The following is a 17,186-nucleotide window of genomic DNA, read 5'->3' on the forward strand; positions in this document are numbered from 1 at the left end:
AGGTAACACCCATTCAGTGAATAGGCCTCTTTAAGAAGTGAATCAAGCATTGGCCCCTTTAATTAGAAAAAAAGCCCTCCTGGCTTAGAGTGAATGTCAACAGTAACCGTTTCTCTTTGGAACAGCAACCTTGAGAGTCTTCCCTTCCCAGCTTGATTTCTTTATCTTTCTTTTTTTTCTAATTAAAGGGGCCATCCCTCGACTCACTTCTTAAAGAGCTATTGTTACTAGTAAGGAGGTAAGAAAGAAAAGGATTTCCTGTGCTTGGATGACGATGGTTGCCTTTCCAACTCTCCTGGCTAGAGTTTGTGAATAGGCTAGTCTAGAGTTTGCTTATTCACAAAGCTGAACCAGAGCATTCCATCAGCCAGCTGGGACTTCTTTGAAAAATTCTTCTATTTCACAAAGAGTGAGAGAGAATTATCAGTGCATAATGATATTAATGATGATAGCTAACGTTTATACAGCCCTTCCTTTGGATAAAGGACCTGTCTCCAATATGAAAGTTCAGTCACTGTATTGTAACAACTATCTCATGGAAACAAACTCTGCAATATAATAATAATGATAGCTGCCATTTTTATATAGTGCCTACTATGTGCTAAGCACTATGCTAAGTGCTTTGCAATTATCGTTTCATTTAATCCTCACAACAGCACTGGAGGTAGGTGCTATTATTATCCCCATATTACAGAAAAGGAAACTGAGGCAGGCAGAGGTTAAATGACTTGCCCAGGGTTGCATTGCTAGTAAGTGTCCAAGGCCAAGGTTTAACTTGGGTCTTCCCAACTCCAGGCTGCACATTCTACCTACTGTACCACTTGGCTGCCCCAAATATCCCAAATGATCTTTCCCAGAAAGACATAAAAACAAAATGGATATATGATGGTGTAATTGCCCTCTCAAAGAAGATTGGGGAACACAGATACTGCCTCCCTTAAGAGCCAAGCAGCTGCCTGAACCCACATAGGCTTCTGAGTTAGTTTTTGCTTATCTCTCAGACCCCTTAAGGACATACTTTGTGGTTTGGGGAAGGGGGTGGAGCTTGGAGAATCCTGAGAAAAAGAGACTAAGATATTGGCAAGCCATCCTTTTTGAATGCGAATTCAGGTCAGGCTAGCACCTCTGGAGTCATGAGTTCTCCTGCTCCAGAGTCAATGACAAGACGTCCCGTTATTACACTGTCCCAACCTGGAATTGCTCAGCTAGAAACTGACTTCATTATTGATCAGAGAAATCCAAATTAAGACAACCTTGAAATATCATTTTACATCTATCAGACTGACTAAAATAAATGAGTGAAGGGGAAGGGGACAAATGTTGGAGAGGATGTGGGAAAAATGGGACATTAATTCATTGTTGGTGAAATTGTGAACTGATCCAACCATTTTGGAGAGCAATCTGGATTTATGCCCAAAGAGTTTTTAAACTGCCTATACCCTTTGACCCAACAACACCACTATGCTCTAAAATACGTAGAGCAGTTCTCTTTGTGGTGGCAAAGAACTAGCAATTGCGGAGACGCCCTACAATGGCTGAACAAGTTGTATTTGAAGTGCTATAAGAAACGACAAGCTTAGTGATCTTAGAAAAACATGGATAGCCTCACACTAAGTAATGAGAGAGTGCAAGGAGCAAAATAAAGGGAACGTTGTATATACAGTAACAGCAATATTGTTTCAAGAACAACTCTGAGTGAATACGTCATTTTAGCTATTGCGAGTATCCAAATTAACTACAAAGGACACATGAAGGAAGACACCATCTGCGTCCAGAGAAAGAACTGATATATAGAAGTATGTATAAAATAATTTTACATATATACACAAATTTGTATCTAATAGTAAGCGACAACTTTATTATATATTTAAAAGGAACAGCAAATTGCACCTTAATAGATTTGTAGTTTCATGTGCAATCATCTTTTTATTATGTTATACTATGTAAATGCTCGTTTTATTCCATAAATTAAAAATACAATAATTTTTTTTAAAAAAACTGACTCCTCAAATTTCCACATTTTAAACCAGAACCGAGCAGCAAATGCTCTGCATAACTTGTCAGGAAAGAAAAATCTGAGCGTGCATTAAAGCCGGGGTTCCCATTAGCCAGTACCCCTATTAAACAGCCCCAAATGGGAAATAGCAGTGAACTGGGAACTACTCTTGGCTTTGTCACTAACGAGATGTAGGACTGAGAGGAAGGCTACTGATCGTTCTAGGCCTCAGACAGAGCATGGGACTTGGAACTAAAAAGACTTGAATGCCTCAGACCCTTACTAGCTGTGCGATCTTGGGTAAGTCATTTAAACGCTCAGTTTCCTTGTGCACAAAATGAAGATAATAACATCACTTACTGCACAGGATGGTTGTGAGGATTAAATGGGATAACACATAAAGCGCTTTGCAAAGCTTAAAGTGCTATATAAATGCTAGCAAGTACATATTTTTTATTATTTCTATAATACTATTAGTAAATGAGGAGTTTGGACCAGCCACCCTTTAAGGTCACTTCCGACCCCAGCATTCTTTAAGTTTTTGTTCCATATACATTCTGTGTGCTTAGCAGAAGAAGTGTTGTCGATAGGCTTTTTACAACTTTTTACACAACTGTTCTATGACCAGGTAAAATAATATATCTTTACTTAGTTACAGACAGCATTGCTTTCCAAGGACCTGAACTCTTTAAATGTCGTTGTTATGATATAATTACAAAGCACTTCATATTTCTAAAAAGTCTTAGATGTTTTATTAATTTTCCTTCATAGGGTAAAGGTTACCATGGGTTTAAAAGGCTCTGTCAACTGAATACAACCTCTGGCAGGTGAACCAAGCTGGAAAGGCTTCAAGTTCAAGTCTGGCAGTGGAGAGAATGTCTGCTGTCCAAAGACTGGCATAGCTCAGTTTGGACAGGCTTAGTACCAGAAGGATGGCCACAGCCACTCACAGATGGTCTCCTAAGACACAGAGGGTCTACGCTCTACTTTAGAGCATCCACAACCGATGACATCATGAACGTCTGAAATACTAAAGAGTCTTCTCTTTAGGTTATTGACTTTAGGTTATCTACTGAACCCCTTTGGCTCGGTGCTTATATTCTTCATTGGGGTATGCACAGAGGAGCAAATCTACTGTCTCGAAATACTCCGAATAACACACATCTCGAAAGAGCTGACTTGCAGAGGGGAAAAGCAATCATTACAAAACACCAGGGACCAGAAAAAAGGCGGGAACATTAATCTGGCTTATGTTATTAGATTTATTTAAATTATAGAACAATAAAGCAGCTGGATATCTGGGGAACTGCTATGACTGAATTAGCCACAATTTTGAACGATTTGCTGGAGTCTTTTTTGTATAACAGAATAACAAGATCCAAGGGCTGAAGGGGTCCTCTCAAAGGCCAGCAAGCTCAACTTGCTATACCTGGACAAGAATTTCTTTTTTTTTTTTAAATGCAATTTATTTATTTAACATATATGGTTTTCAGCATTGATTTTCACAACAGTTTGAATTACAAATTTTCTCCCCATTTCTACCCTCCCCCCCCACTCCAAGATGGCTTATATTCTGGTTGCCCTGTTCCCCAGTCAGCCCTCCCCTCTATCACCCCCCTCCCCTCTCATCCCCTTTTCCCTTCCTTTCTTGTAGGGCAAGATAAATTTCTACGCCCCATTGCCTGTGTATCTTATTTTTTAGTTGCATACAAAAACTTTTTTTGTTTTTGAACATCTGATTTTAAAACTTTGAGTTCCAAATTCCCTTCCCTCTTCCCTTCCCACCCACCCTCCCTATGAAGTTGAGCAATTCAACCTAGGCCACACATGTATTATTATGTATAACCCTTCCACAATACTCATGTTGTGAAAGGCTAACTTCATTTTGCTCCTTCCCAACCCATCCCCCTTTATTGAATTTTCTCCCTTGACCCTGTCCCCTTTCCAAAGTGTTTGTTTTGATTACCTCCACCCCCATCTGCCCTCCACTCCATCATCCCCCCGCCTTTTATTTTTTTTTTTATCTTCCTCCCTCTTCTTTCCTGTGGGGTAAGATACCCAACTGAGTATGTATGGTATTCCCCCTCAGGCCAAATCTGATGACAGCAAGGTTCACTCATTCCCCCCTCACCTGCCCTCTCCCCTCCTCCCATAGAACTGCTTCCTCTTGCCACCTTTATGCGAGATAATCCACCCCATTCTATCTCTCCCTATCTCCCTCTCTCAGTATGTTACTCTCTCATCCCTTAATTTCATTTTATTTCTTTTAGATATCTTCCCTTCATCCTCAACTCACCCTGTGTCTGCTCTCTCTCTTTTACACATATATATATATATATATAAACACATATATATATACACACATACATACACATACATACATATACACATAGATATATACATACATACACATTCACTTATATATATACATAAACAAATATATATATACACACATATATATATATATGCATATTCCCTTCAACTACCCTAATACTGAGGTCTCATGAATCATACTCATCATCTTTCCATGTAGGAATGTAAACAAAACAGTTCAACTTTAGTAAGTCCCTTGCAATTTCCGTTTCTTGATTACCTTTTCATGCTTCTCTTGATTCTTATGTTTGAAAGTCAAATTTTCTATTCAGTTCTGGTCTTTTCACTGAGAAAGCTTGAAAGTCCTCTATTTTATTGAAAATCCATATTTTGCCTTGGAACATGATACTCAGTTTTGCTGGGTAGGTGATTCTAGGTTTTAATCCTAGCTCCATTGACCTCCAGAATATCATATTCCAAGCCCTTCGATCTCTTAATGTAGAAGCTGCCAGATCTTGGGTTATTCTGATTGGGTTTCCACAATACTCAAATTGTTTCTTTCTGGCTGCTTGCAGTATTTTCTCCTTGATCTGGAAACTCTGGAATTTGGCAACAATATTCCTAGGAGATTTCTTTTTGGGATCTATTTGAGGACGCGATCGATGGATTCTTTCAATTTCTATTTTGCCCTGTGGCTCTAGAATATCAGGGCAGTTCTCCTTGATAATTTCCTGAAAGATGGTATCTAGGTTCTTTTTTTGATTATGGCTTTCAGGTAGTCCAATAATTTTTAAATTATCTCTCCTGGATCTATTTTCCAGGTCAGTGGTTTTTCCAAGGAGATATTTCACATTGTCTTCCATTTTTTCATTCCTCTGGTTCTGTTTTATAATATCCTGATTTCTCATAAAGTCACTAGCTTCCACTTGCTCCAATCTAATTTTTAAAGTAGTATTTTCTTCAGTGGTCTTTTGGACCTCCTTTTCCATTTGGCTAATTCTGCCTTTCAAGGCATTCTTCTCCTCATTGGCTTTTGGAGGTCTTTTGCCATTTGAGTTAGTCTATTTTTTAAGGTGTTGTTTTCTTCAGTGTATTTTTCAGTATTTTTTTGGGTCTCCTTTAGCAAGTCATTGACTTGTTTTTCATGGTTTTCTCGCATCCTTCTCATTTCTCTTCCCAATTTTTCCTCTACTTCTCTAACTTGCTTTTCCAAATCCTTTTTGAGTTCTTCTATGGCCTGGGGCCAGTTCATGTTTTTCTTGGAGGCTTTGGTTGTAGGCTCTATGACTTTGTTGTCTTCTTTAGGCTGTATGTTTTGGTCTTCTTTGTCACCAAAGAAAGAATCCAAAGTCTGAGACTGAACCTGGGCGCGTTTTCGCTGCCTGGCCATATTCCCAACCAACTAACTTGACCCTTGAGTTTTTCAGTGGGGTAAGACTGCTTGTAGACTAACGAGTTCTATGTTCTACGTTTGGGGGGGAGGTGCCAGCTCTGTCAGAGCCGCACTCCTCCTTCCCCAAGGACCCCCAGTCCAGACTGGGCTTAGATCTTCAGCAGGCTGTTGCACTCCTGCTCTGATCTGCCACTTAATTCCTCCCACCAGGTGGGCCTGGAGCCAGAAGTAACAACAGCTGTAGCTGCCCCACCTCCGCTGCCCCCGGGGCTGGAACTCCTTCCACTCCCGCAGCTTTTCCCACTAACCTTCTCCGCAGTTTTTGGTGTTTGTGGGTCGAGGGGTCTGGTAACTGCCGCAGCTCACATATTCAGGGCGCTAGGGCCCCCTGCACCCGGCTTCTGGTCTGGATCGTCCACGCTGCTCAGGCTGGGCTCTGCTCCACTCCGTTCCCAGCTCCCAGCTCCGTGTGGAATAGACCTCACCCAGAGACCATCCAGGCTGTCCTGGGCTGGAGCCCTGCTTCCCTCTGCTGTTCTGTGGGTTCTGCCGTTCTAGAATTGGTTCAGAGCCATTTTTATAGGTTTTTGGAGGGACTCGGGTACGGAGCTCACTCTAGTCCGTGCTTACCAGCTGCCATCTTGGCTCCGCCCCCTGGACAAGAATTTCTAATAATGATGATAACAACAGAGCTAGCATTAATACAGCACTTATTATGTGCCAGGCACTGTGCTAAATGCTTTAGAAATATTATCTTGAACTCAAAATCTTATAAAAATGATTGCTAAAAATTGTCTTTACATATAATTGGGAAAAAAAAACACTATTAAAAAAAAAGAAATATTATCTCATTTGAGCCTCACAACCACCCTGGGAGATAGATGCTATCATTACCCCCATTTGTAAAGTGTCAAATTTGTACATTTGTAAAAACAAAAGATTGAGGAAACTGAGGCAAACAGAAGTTAAGTGTTTTGCCTAGGGTCACACAGCTATTGAGTGTCTGAGGTTGGATTTTAATTCAAGTCTTCTTTACCCTAAGCCTAGTATTCTATCCACTGCATCACCTACTATCTAATTATACCTAATCTACATCACACCTATCGAGGCATCATACAGCCTTTGCTTGAAAGTGTCTAATCCATGGGCACCCACCCAGCTAGCTCTTCTCACTTCTGGAGAGCTCCAATGATTAACTCTCAGAGAATTTTTTTGTTTGGTTGTTTTGACTATAATTTTCTTCATATAAAGAATCCCTGATAGGAAAGTCTCTCTTTACCAATGCCTATGGACATGTGTTCTGCAACTTACATTTTCGGAGAATTGCTTGCTGGTGGCACAGACAATTTAAATGACTTGTTTAGGGCCATACAATCAGTATATATCAGTCAGGATTTGAAATCAATACTGAGACCAGTTCATGATGCCTCCATAAGGAGTTTATAGAGGGAGACACTGGACCGGTGATTTCATTTGCACAAGGAACTCCCAGGACCTTCTCTGAAGCTTCTAATCTTAGAGAGTTGTCTAGACTCAAGTCAAGTCGACAAGCCTTTATGAAATCCCTACTATGTGCCAGACACTGTGTTTAGTGCTGGGGATATGAAGAAAGGCAAAAACAGTCCCTGGCTCTAAGGAGCTTACAATCTAATGGGGAGACAAAATTCAAACAACTATGTGCAAACAAGATATATACAAGACAAATTGGAGATAATCTCAGAGGGAAGGCACTAACGTTAAGGAAGACCAGAGAAGGCTTCTTTAAGAAGGTAGAAATTTAGCTGAGGCCTGTGTAACCAGAATGGCCTTTGTTTTCTTTGAATGACTCAGCTTACCTCATTGAGCCTCTGGACACTGTGGCTTGCTCTTCCGGGGCAGGAAGCCCAGAGAGCATGTCAGGAAGCAGAAAACTTCCTGTGTGATGAGTCATGGGGCTGGCTGAGGGGAGGTGTTAGCTCCAGAACCTGGTCTATGCTAGGGGGAGGGGCCAAGTCAAGAACCAATCGGCCCTGGTCATTCAGGCGGCACTTGATGATGTCAAAAACCCTATAAGAGGGGAGAGGACAGCTTGAAGAGCTCTCTTCTCTTTCCTCTTCCGGTTGGTGTGGGAGCAACGAGGAGCGTGACTCTGGGCCAGCCCTTGCTCTCAGGCTGAGCCCAGATGTTGGTAACTATGAATTGTATTGGGTCTGTCTGTTGATATTTGTAACTTGTTTATATTTTGGTTTTGAGGTTCGGGATGCTGGTTTGTTTTTCCCCCGATCTAAATGAATGTTTTGAACCTCAGGGTGCTTGTTTTTTCCCCTGAAGCAAGTCAATGAATCTGTATTTGGTCTGTCTCTTGATGCTTGTCTGTATGCTCCCCTGAACTAATTAAATGCTGGCGTTTTCCCCTGAACTAAATGAATGTTGTCTGTATGCTAACTGAATGCTGGATTAAAGTAAGCTGGTCAACCCCTTCACCGTGCTTTCCTTGTTTAAGCAGATAAAAAGAACCTGTGCTTTTCCAGCGTCCCAGCAGTGTCCTGGGTGCATCTTATGCCCCCACAGAAACTGCTAGCTGGGTTGTTAAAACAGCCTGAAGGAAGCCAAAGCAATGAGAGGTAAAGCAACTTAGCCAGGGTCACACAGCCAAAACATGTAAGAGGCAGGATTTGAACTCCCATCTTCCTAGATCCAAGGCCAGTTGTGTAACCACTGTACCAATGCTGCCTCTCAGGACCGCTATTTGCAACACAGCATACATACTGCTGAAAGACTGAAAATGTCTTCACAAAACTCAATGTCAACAAAACAAAGGATGAGGTGGCTGAAAATCAGGCAATTTGCATGGAGCCCATGACCCTGTGACAGACTGAGTTACAAGGCAAAGTGAGAACAGGGCTTGCTTAATAAAACAGACCATCCACTTGAAACATCACTCTACCCACACTTTTCCAAAAAGCCTACTTACTTTCCATGAACGAAGATGTTACCAAACAGTGACATCTGCTCATGTGACTTTCACATCCTTACTGCAGATGAAACTAAGGTCCCCAAGTCTTCTACAGAAGCCTGGGTTGATTTTACTCACCTGTGAAGGTCTCGGTGCACGGATTCACTCCTGCGAGTCGTTTGGAGGTCCCAAAGTCAGAAATCTTCACCACTCCGCTATAAGTATTTACTAAAACATTATCACCCTGAAAAGAAGAAACAGACATCCATAAGCCAACTCAGACCCACATGTTTCTTTTACAAGTTTCTAGGAAGATGGGAAATAGAATGGTGGGGGTAGTTACTACAGTAGCTGATAACGGGTGATATATCCTTGGGTGTGTGGGTGACTATGAGTGTGTGGGTGTATTACATGTTCACAACCAGTATTCTTGTCAGCTCCTATTATTAGAGGAAGAGAATAAAACTTTAATAACCCTAGGGAGGAGAGAGAAAAGCCAAAGTACCTTTATATCCCTATGAACTATCTGGTTTTCATGGAGATATTTAAGGCCCTCCAGTATCTGCTTGGTATAAAATTTTATTGTAGGTTCTTTCATTGGGCCCCATTTTGATCTCAGAAGGGCAGAAAGGCTTCCTGGAAGAGATAAAGCACAGAATACATTCAATTTGTATGGTAAACACATTTAATATTACCCTCCCTATCAGCAGCCAATTGGGGAAGTGAAGAAAGCATACTTTTTATCCAGATTAATTTCCCCTAGGGCTGTTTTTATTTATCATTGGTAGCAATTCTGTAAGAGAAATTAATGAGCTGTGCACTGTGCCTAATAAAAATGTATTTGCAAAAAGTTAGCCCTAGATTAGCATGGATTCATTCATTTATTTATTCAATTAAAAACCATATTAAATGTTTATTCTCTGCTAGGTGCTGAAGAAGATTCAAAGTTAATAAGACCAAGGCTTCAACAAGCATACAGTTTATGTCAATTTGGCCACTGTCAAGAGAACTAATCTAACTAAGAAATAGAGCATATATTTCAATCTTGAAGCCCAAGAAGCCTATATTTAGAAGTCGTGGAATATGAGGGCCATATTTCAAAGACCTAGAGATGGAAGATAGAGGCCTTCTCGTACAAGTCCTTCCTTTTTACAGGGGAGGTGGTACAGACCAGTTATACTGACTTGGCCAAAGTCATAAAAGTACTAAGTGGCAGGATCAGGATTTGAATTCAGGTCCTCTTCCAAATTCTGTACTTTCCCCCTCTCCTACACTTTCCTTCTTTCCTTTCTTCTTCCCCTTCATTCTTTCTTTCCTTTTTGTCTTTCTTTGAGATCAGAAGAGTCAATGTTTTTCACATACAGAACTTTTCAATAGTGTGGTATGATGTTCATTGGAATCTTAGCTCATCACTTACTGCCTACATGACATAGGGCGAATTGCTTCCCCTCTCTGGGCTTCTTTGCTCATCTGTAAAATGGCAGGGTTGGACTAGTCAGTCAGTCAATAAACATTTATGAAACACCTACTGTGTGCCAGGCACTGTGCTAAGTGCTGAAGATCCAAAGTAAGGTAAAAACAGTTCCCGCCCTCAAGGAGCTTTTAGTCTAACAAGGAACTCATTAGCTGTCTGTTGTTTAGTCATTTCAGTTGAGTCTGACTCTTCATGATCTCATTTGGCAAAGATACTGGAGCAATTTGCCATTTCCTTTTCCAGCTCATTTTACAGATGAGGAAACTGAGGCAAACAGGGCTGACTTGTCCAGAGCGACACAGCTAGTACGTGTCTGAGGCCAGATTGTCTTCCTGACTCCAGACCCAGCACTGTATCCACTGCACCACCTAACTGCCCCCAAGGAACTTGCTAGATGACTTCTAAGATCCCATTCAGCTCCAGATCTATGATCTGAATAGAACTCATGGTCATCACAGTCTGTAATTCTAATGACAGGAATAGCTGATGTTTGTACGGCATTTCAAGGTTTACAAAGCAAATTCTTTAGATCAACCCCATCGTGGGACAGTACAAATGTTATCTTTACAGATAAAAAACTGGAGGCTCTGAGCTTAAATTGTGATACAGTTATTATTGTTAAAGGTAAAGATTATTATACAAACACACACACACATACATCAGCTAGGTTATACAGCAGAGTGCTGGACCTGGAGTCAGACATTTACTAGCTGTGTGACTCTGGACAAGCCCTTCAAAATGTTTGCCTCAGTTTCCTCATCTGTAAAATGGAGATAATAATAGAACATACCTCCAGGGTTGTTAGGGCAGCTAGGTGGTACAGTGGATAGAGTGACAGACCTGGAGTCAGGAAGACTCATTTCTGTGAGTTCAAATCCAGCCCCCTGGGCAAGTCACCTAACCCTGTTTGCCTGTAAAATGAGCTGGAAAAGGAAATGGCAAACTACTTCAGTATCTTTGCCAAGAAAACCCCACATGGGGTGGCAAAGAGTTAGAAATGACTGAAATGATGAAATAACAACCAGGGTTGTTGTGAGGATCAAATGAGACAATACTGGTAAAGCACTTACTTAGCACTTGGTATATAGTAGGCGCTACATAAATGTAAGCTATTAGCCACCCTTCTGATATGTGGCTCTTCAAGGTTTGCAAGGCACTTGATTTTTTTTATAATTTTGTTTTATTTTTAGTTCATACCATTTGGTTCCACAGGTTTGGGGTTCCAAATTTCTTCTCCCTCTCCTCCCCATCAAGATGGCGTGTCATCCCACGTAGGCTCTACATGCGTGAAGCACTCTCTAGGGTCTGATTTGCTCCTCCCAACAACCCCGGGAGGAAGGCACTGTTACATTTTATAGAGAAGGCAACTGAGGGAGAGATCAAGTGACCTAATCAGTCTCAGAGCCACAACTCCTGCCTTAAGTCTGGTCTTCTTCCTGGTAAACTTAGCTTACACTGCCTCTTATATGGGATTTTATAGTGACAAAACACTGTCAGACCTGTCTGATTCTTACAACAACCCTATGAGGTGGCCAGTGCCCCGAGAATTATCATACCCCCTTTACAGATGAGGAGTCTACAACTCAGAGCTCAAGTGACCTGACCAATGTCACATGACTAAGTTTATGAGTGGCAGGATTAAAACCCAGCTCTTCTAGCTCAAAGTCCAGTGACCTTTCCCGTGCATGACACTGGTGCTCACCAACTGGAGAGCCTCAGGGTACAGGAGAAGAGGTCCAGACTTGGAGTCAGGCGACAGAGGTTCCAATTCCATTTCCACTACTTAGTCTGTTACAACGACGAGAAATTGCTGAAACTCAGTTGCCTCACCTATAAACAGGGCTTTGTGCTGTCACATTTGTAACTGATATAACATTTGTGCCACCCACCACATAGGATTATTGTGAGAAAATGTGTTCCGCAAATTATAGTAATGTAACTTCTAATTATTAAACTCACATACCAAGCCTCAAAGGAAACCTGAAAAATTCAAACATCTGATGGCATGCAAAATGTTTGTGCTTTGCCAACGAAAGAGCCAGATATTCAACTGATTTTTTCCAATGTTTTTATCGACACGTCTGCCACTAAAGCAGCTCCAGCTTCATGTCCACCAAACCGGACCAAACCATCCTTCGACCTTAGGTTATTTTTTTAATCCTTTGTATCCCAGTCATACACTTCCCCCATTCCCTCAAACCAAATGTCACATCAGAAAATATGCCTCCCAATGATCCCCCAAAAAAGTCATACTACTAGGCTTCATAAACCTTGCATCTGAATGAAAAATCACAAAGCAGAGAGGAGATGCACGAATGTTTCATTTCTGCTTTTCAGAACATTGGAACAGTAGTGCGAAGACACAAACCTCCAGGCACCTGCTCCATAAATATTTTAATGTAGCCATCTTCTGAAACAGAGCCAAGATACTGGACAATGTTGCGATGCTTCAAATACTTGTGCAGGGCTATCTCTTCATGTAAAGGCTGAGAGTACCTATGATGACGATGATGATGATAATGTTAAGAACGTTTATATAGCGTTTTAAAGGTTTGCAAAGCACTTTACATTTTGTCCTCACAGCCTAGGAAGTAGGTGCTGTTATTATCCCGATTTTACAGCTAACATCCGAAAGAGGATTTGAACTTGTGTCTTCTGAATCTCGGTCAAACACTCTATCCACCAGAGTGCCAACCAGTCAACAGAAAAACAGAGAATCGTTGACTCGTGGGAGTTGACAGTCACCTTTTGTTGCTGTCGTTGAGCCATTTCAGTCATGTCTGACTGTTTGTGACCCCTTCTGGGTTTCTTCACAAAGATACTGGAGTGGTTTACCTTTTCCTTCTCCAGCTCATTTTATAAATGAGGAAACAGAGGCAAACAGGGTGAAGTGACTTGGCCAGGGTCACACAACTACTAAGTGTCTGAGGCCAGATTTGAACTCAGGAAGATGAGACTTCCTGAATGCAAGCCCAGTGCTCTATCCACTGTGCCACCTAGCTGCCCCTGAAACGGACCTCAGAAATCATCTAATCCCTACGTGTCTAATGCAGGAAATTTGATACTTTTGGTGATTAGTAAACTCACTATGCTATTTCAAATCATCCCATTCTATTATTGGACAGCTCTAATTATCGGAAATTTCATGACTACTTATCAAAGTCAAAATCAGCCTCTTTGAGACCTTTGCCTAATAATCTTAATTCTGCCCTCTAAAATAATAAAGAACAAACACGATCCTTCCATAGGATGTTCCTTTCTTACGATCTAAAGCCAGATTTCATTCCACACCCCTAGCCTCACCAACATCTTTTTTCCTTTAACTAAACAACCTCAGTTTCATCAATTGTTCCTCATGACACAGCTAGGGAATTACTTGGATACAGTGCTGGGCCTAGAGTCAGGAAGCTCGGAGTTCAAATTTGACCTCAGACACATTCTGCCTATATAACCTTGGGCAAGTCACTTAGCCTCTGTTTGCCTTGGTTTATTCGTCTATAAAATGGGGATAAAATTAGCACCTACCTCCCAGGATGGCTGTGAGATATTTGTAAAGCACTTAGCACAGAGACTGCATATATGAGGTGCTACAGAAATGCTGGTTCTTGTGACAACACTGATGCATGCTGTCCATCCTGACTGTCATCCCCTAAACATACCTTCTCTGGTCCAATGACCTTCTTAAAAATCAGGCCCATAACGTACATTTGAACTATAGTTCAACGTGCACAGAAAATAGGATTGTCACATGTCATGATTGTGCTTCGATTAATACCTACACACACACAAGAAACGGAGCACGTCAGTAGTTAAAGAGCTCACCTCAGAGTGAAAAAGACCTGAGTTCGAGTCCTCCTCTGACACACAGGGGCTTTTTGGTCCCCAGCAGGTCATTTAATTCCTTAGTGCCCTAGATAATTCTTCAAGACCATAAAGATAGAAAGCTGCTTTGGACCTGATCTGGTTGGCAGATCTGGTCAAAAATACATATATACACACAAAAAGAGAGAGAGAGACAGAGAGAGAGAGAGAGAGACAGACAGAGAGACAGAGAGAGAGATAGAGAGAGAGAGAGACAGAGAGAGCTTTGGGACCTATGTACTTCTTCAACAGGGATTAATTTGAAAAGATAAGCAGGAAAACCACTGATAGGAAACTAACCCCAAACAATAGGCATAAAGTAGGAGAAGAAAGCAAAAAATATAATTATATTTTTTATAATATTTATTTCTATAATATTCTCATATACCCAGGTCGTAACACAATACTTATAATAAGTGCTTTTTCTTTCACTCCTTCATATTACTGAACTGCATGTGTATGCATGTATTCTATACACGTAAATGTATATATTGTATATATGCATATACACACACTCACATATTTCAGATGTAAAAAAAGATTCATCTGAAAAATAGTACGGAGTTCCATTCTACTTCAGGGTATATACCTTGTGAAATGGTCTCATGTTTCTGAATTCACATTATTCCAAATTATAATTACATAAAATACGGCCATTGGCTCAAGGCCAGTGAAAATAAACAGGGCAAATCTGAACTGTACGGCCACTTCATGGGATTCATTATTTGCGCTGACTGGGACTTGGCCTTAATAGAATCACTTTTCAAACAGGATAATTTTCTTTCTTTTTTGACTAGCTCTGTGATTCCATCAGTTACAAGGGGCTCCAAGGGAGGAAATCTTCTCTACCAATTCAGAGCAACACCGATGCAGCTAATGAATTCTCTCAGAGAGCTTCCTGGAGTCCCAAGGGCCTGAGAGATTTGCCCAAGCTCGCATTCTATCAGCCTATCAACCACAGAACTCGAACCCAGGTCTTTGAGGCCAGTATTCTATCCACTATGTCAGACTACCTCTGAATTTCTTTTTTTTTTTTTGGCAGGGGGGAAGGCAGGGCAATTGGGGTTCAATGACTTGCCCAAGGTCACACAGCTAGTAAGTGTGTCAAGTGTCTGAGATCACATTTGAACTCAGGTCCTCCTGACTCCAGGGCCAGTGCTCTACCTCTAAATTTCTTAACTGTGAAATTTTACAAATCAAATGTCACTAAGATACCTTCCACCATTTCAATCTATTTGAATTACACAGTTAGGATTTGCTTTTCCTCCAAGAAAATTTTAGACAAGACAATATCCATGTTAATAATAATTACTCTTTACCTTTCTGAGCCACCTAAACTACCAGTCATCCATCCTGGGAGATGCCATCCACCAGATAACTACAATGTGATTCACTTACCTGCTGTCTCTCTCAGGTATCTCTTTGACAGCTATCCGAACTTGGTTGCTAAGATCTCTCCCGGCGTACACAATTCCATATGTGCCTTTCCCCAGGACTACTTTTTCACCATTCTCATCATAATCATATTCATACTGGGTGGGGAGAGAAATCAGGGAGACAGAAAAACATAGTGCTTGGGGCAAAAACATCTTTTAATATTGGAATTTAAAAGCTAATTGGCAATTGTGGTTTTTAAATTTATATTTCATATATGTATACACACATGTATATGTGTAAAGACACACAAACATAGAGAGACAGAAAGTGTTGTTTGAGCACAATACCACCATTTATTTCTTAGATACTTTATTTTTAATTATATAATTATTCCAAAGGCATGGAATTTCTAGCCATTATTAACATACACATCTATTACTTTATTCTGTAAGTGAACTTATATTTTTAATCAACTTTAGGTCACTTTTTTAATATTCAATTCAATCAAGAAATACCTATTTAAAATTTGCTATATACAAAGCAAATTGTGAAAAGTATGGTGGTAAAGGTCTGACCTTGAAGTAAGGAAGACCTAAGGGTTCAAGGCTTTCCTCTGACACATATTGTATGGCTAACAATTCATGTAAGCGCCTATTAGTTGCTAATCTACATCAACAGAGAAAGTTTCTACGCTGAGAGCATCCTACAGCAATGAACTCACAAGTCTGAGCCCCCCAGATTCATTTTTTACTATTTAAATATGCAAGACACTGGGGTGGGGTGGTTAGGAAGGATGAAAAGAAATATGACACAGACACAGAGTCAAGAAGCTGCCAATCAAATGGCACAGATGGGTCCAGAAGACAAGTACACAAAGAAATGTGCTATGAGGGAGAAGATAAGTAAGTTGAAAATACATCTCAGAGAGATGATAGAGAAATAGATGATGAATGGATGAATGGATGAGAGACAGAAGGAAAGAGGGAGGGAAGGAGGGAGAGGGAAGAAGGGAGAATATTCCTATCACTGATGCATGCAATTAGATGAACTCTAATGAATTTGAAATCTAGAACTTTCTAAAGAGAGCTTGCAACTTATTAATTTCCTTATCTCAAACAGACCATTTATTTATCTTTCTAGTACAGCCGAGTTCATTTAAAAAAAATGATTTAGCTCCTGTGGATATTCCCTCGACAGTTGCAGATCACAACTCCTCTAGCTTAGAAACTAGACAGTCTTTCTCAGCTGCTGTGGCTAAAAAAGTCATTGTCCAGCAGCCACCCCTCTAATAAATCCTTCCAAACTTTGCATCACAAACCTCCAGTCCATCACTGATCCCTGCTTGGGGTCTTTCTGACTTGGTACAATTTGCCAGACTTTGAGCTCCAATCAGTATGGGTTTAGAGAAATCAGGGTCACCTCCATGAGGCTCTGAGAAGTGCTTCAGGGAAAGGCTTAATTAATATTTATCATTTAAAAACTTCTCCTAAAGCAACCCAGAGATATAACTTCAATAAGACTTGAAAGCACAGTAAAAGTCCATTAATTATAAATAATGGAGCTGGGAAGACTGGTTTAAATTACTGGCAAATCTGGTTAATTATACAATAGTTCCAAATACATACAGTAATGTGAAGAACAGGCAGATTTAGTGTTGCCAAGGAAAGGTCTGTATTGAGCTGATTTCTGAATAGATAAAAACTCTTTCTATCGGGTAGCTAAAGAAGATTTAAGAATGCTTGAAAAGATCTGCTTTAAATTGTCTAACTATCCCCCCCCCCCTTATAATCTTCCATTTTTAGCTTATCAAAGATGTTATTCCATTAAATTAAGAGCA

At 40.6% G+C, this 17,186-nt stretch overlaps 1 protein-coding gene across 1 annotated transcript in view; it reads right to left on the bottom strand.

Annotated features, from left to right (window-relative positions):
* The window catches only part of MAP3K15 (mitogen-activated protein kinase kinase kinase 15), a 113,715-nt gene that overhangs the window by 48,878 nt on the left and 47,651 nt on the right, over positions 1-17,186 (bottom strand). Inside the window, 4 exon segments of the mRNA XM_036744203.1 lie at positions 8,776-8,881; positions 9,143-9,273; positions 12,480-12,607; positions 15,371-15,504. Of these exon segments, the coding sequence (XP_036600098.1) occupies positions 8,776-8,881; positions 9,143-9,273; positions 12,480-12,607; positions 15,371-15,504 (499 nt within the window).

Source organism: Trichosurus vulpecula, chromosome 2, assembly GCF_011100635.1.
Source record: "Trichosurus vulpecula isolate mTriVul1 chromosome 2, mTriVul1.pri, whole genome shotgun sequence".
Lineage (NCBI taxonomy): Eukaryota > Metazoa > Chordata > Mammalia > Diprotodontia > Phalangeridae > Trichosurus > Trichosurus vulpecula.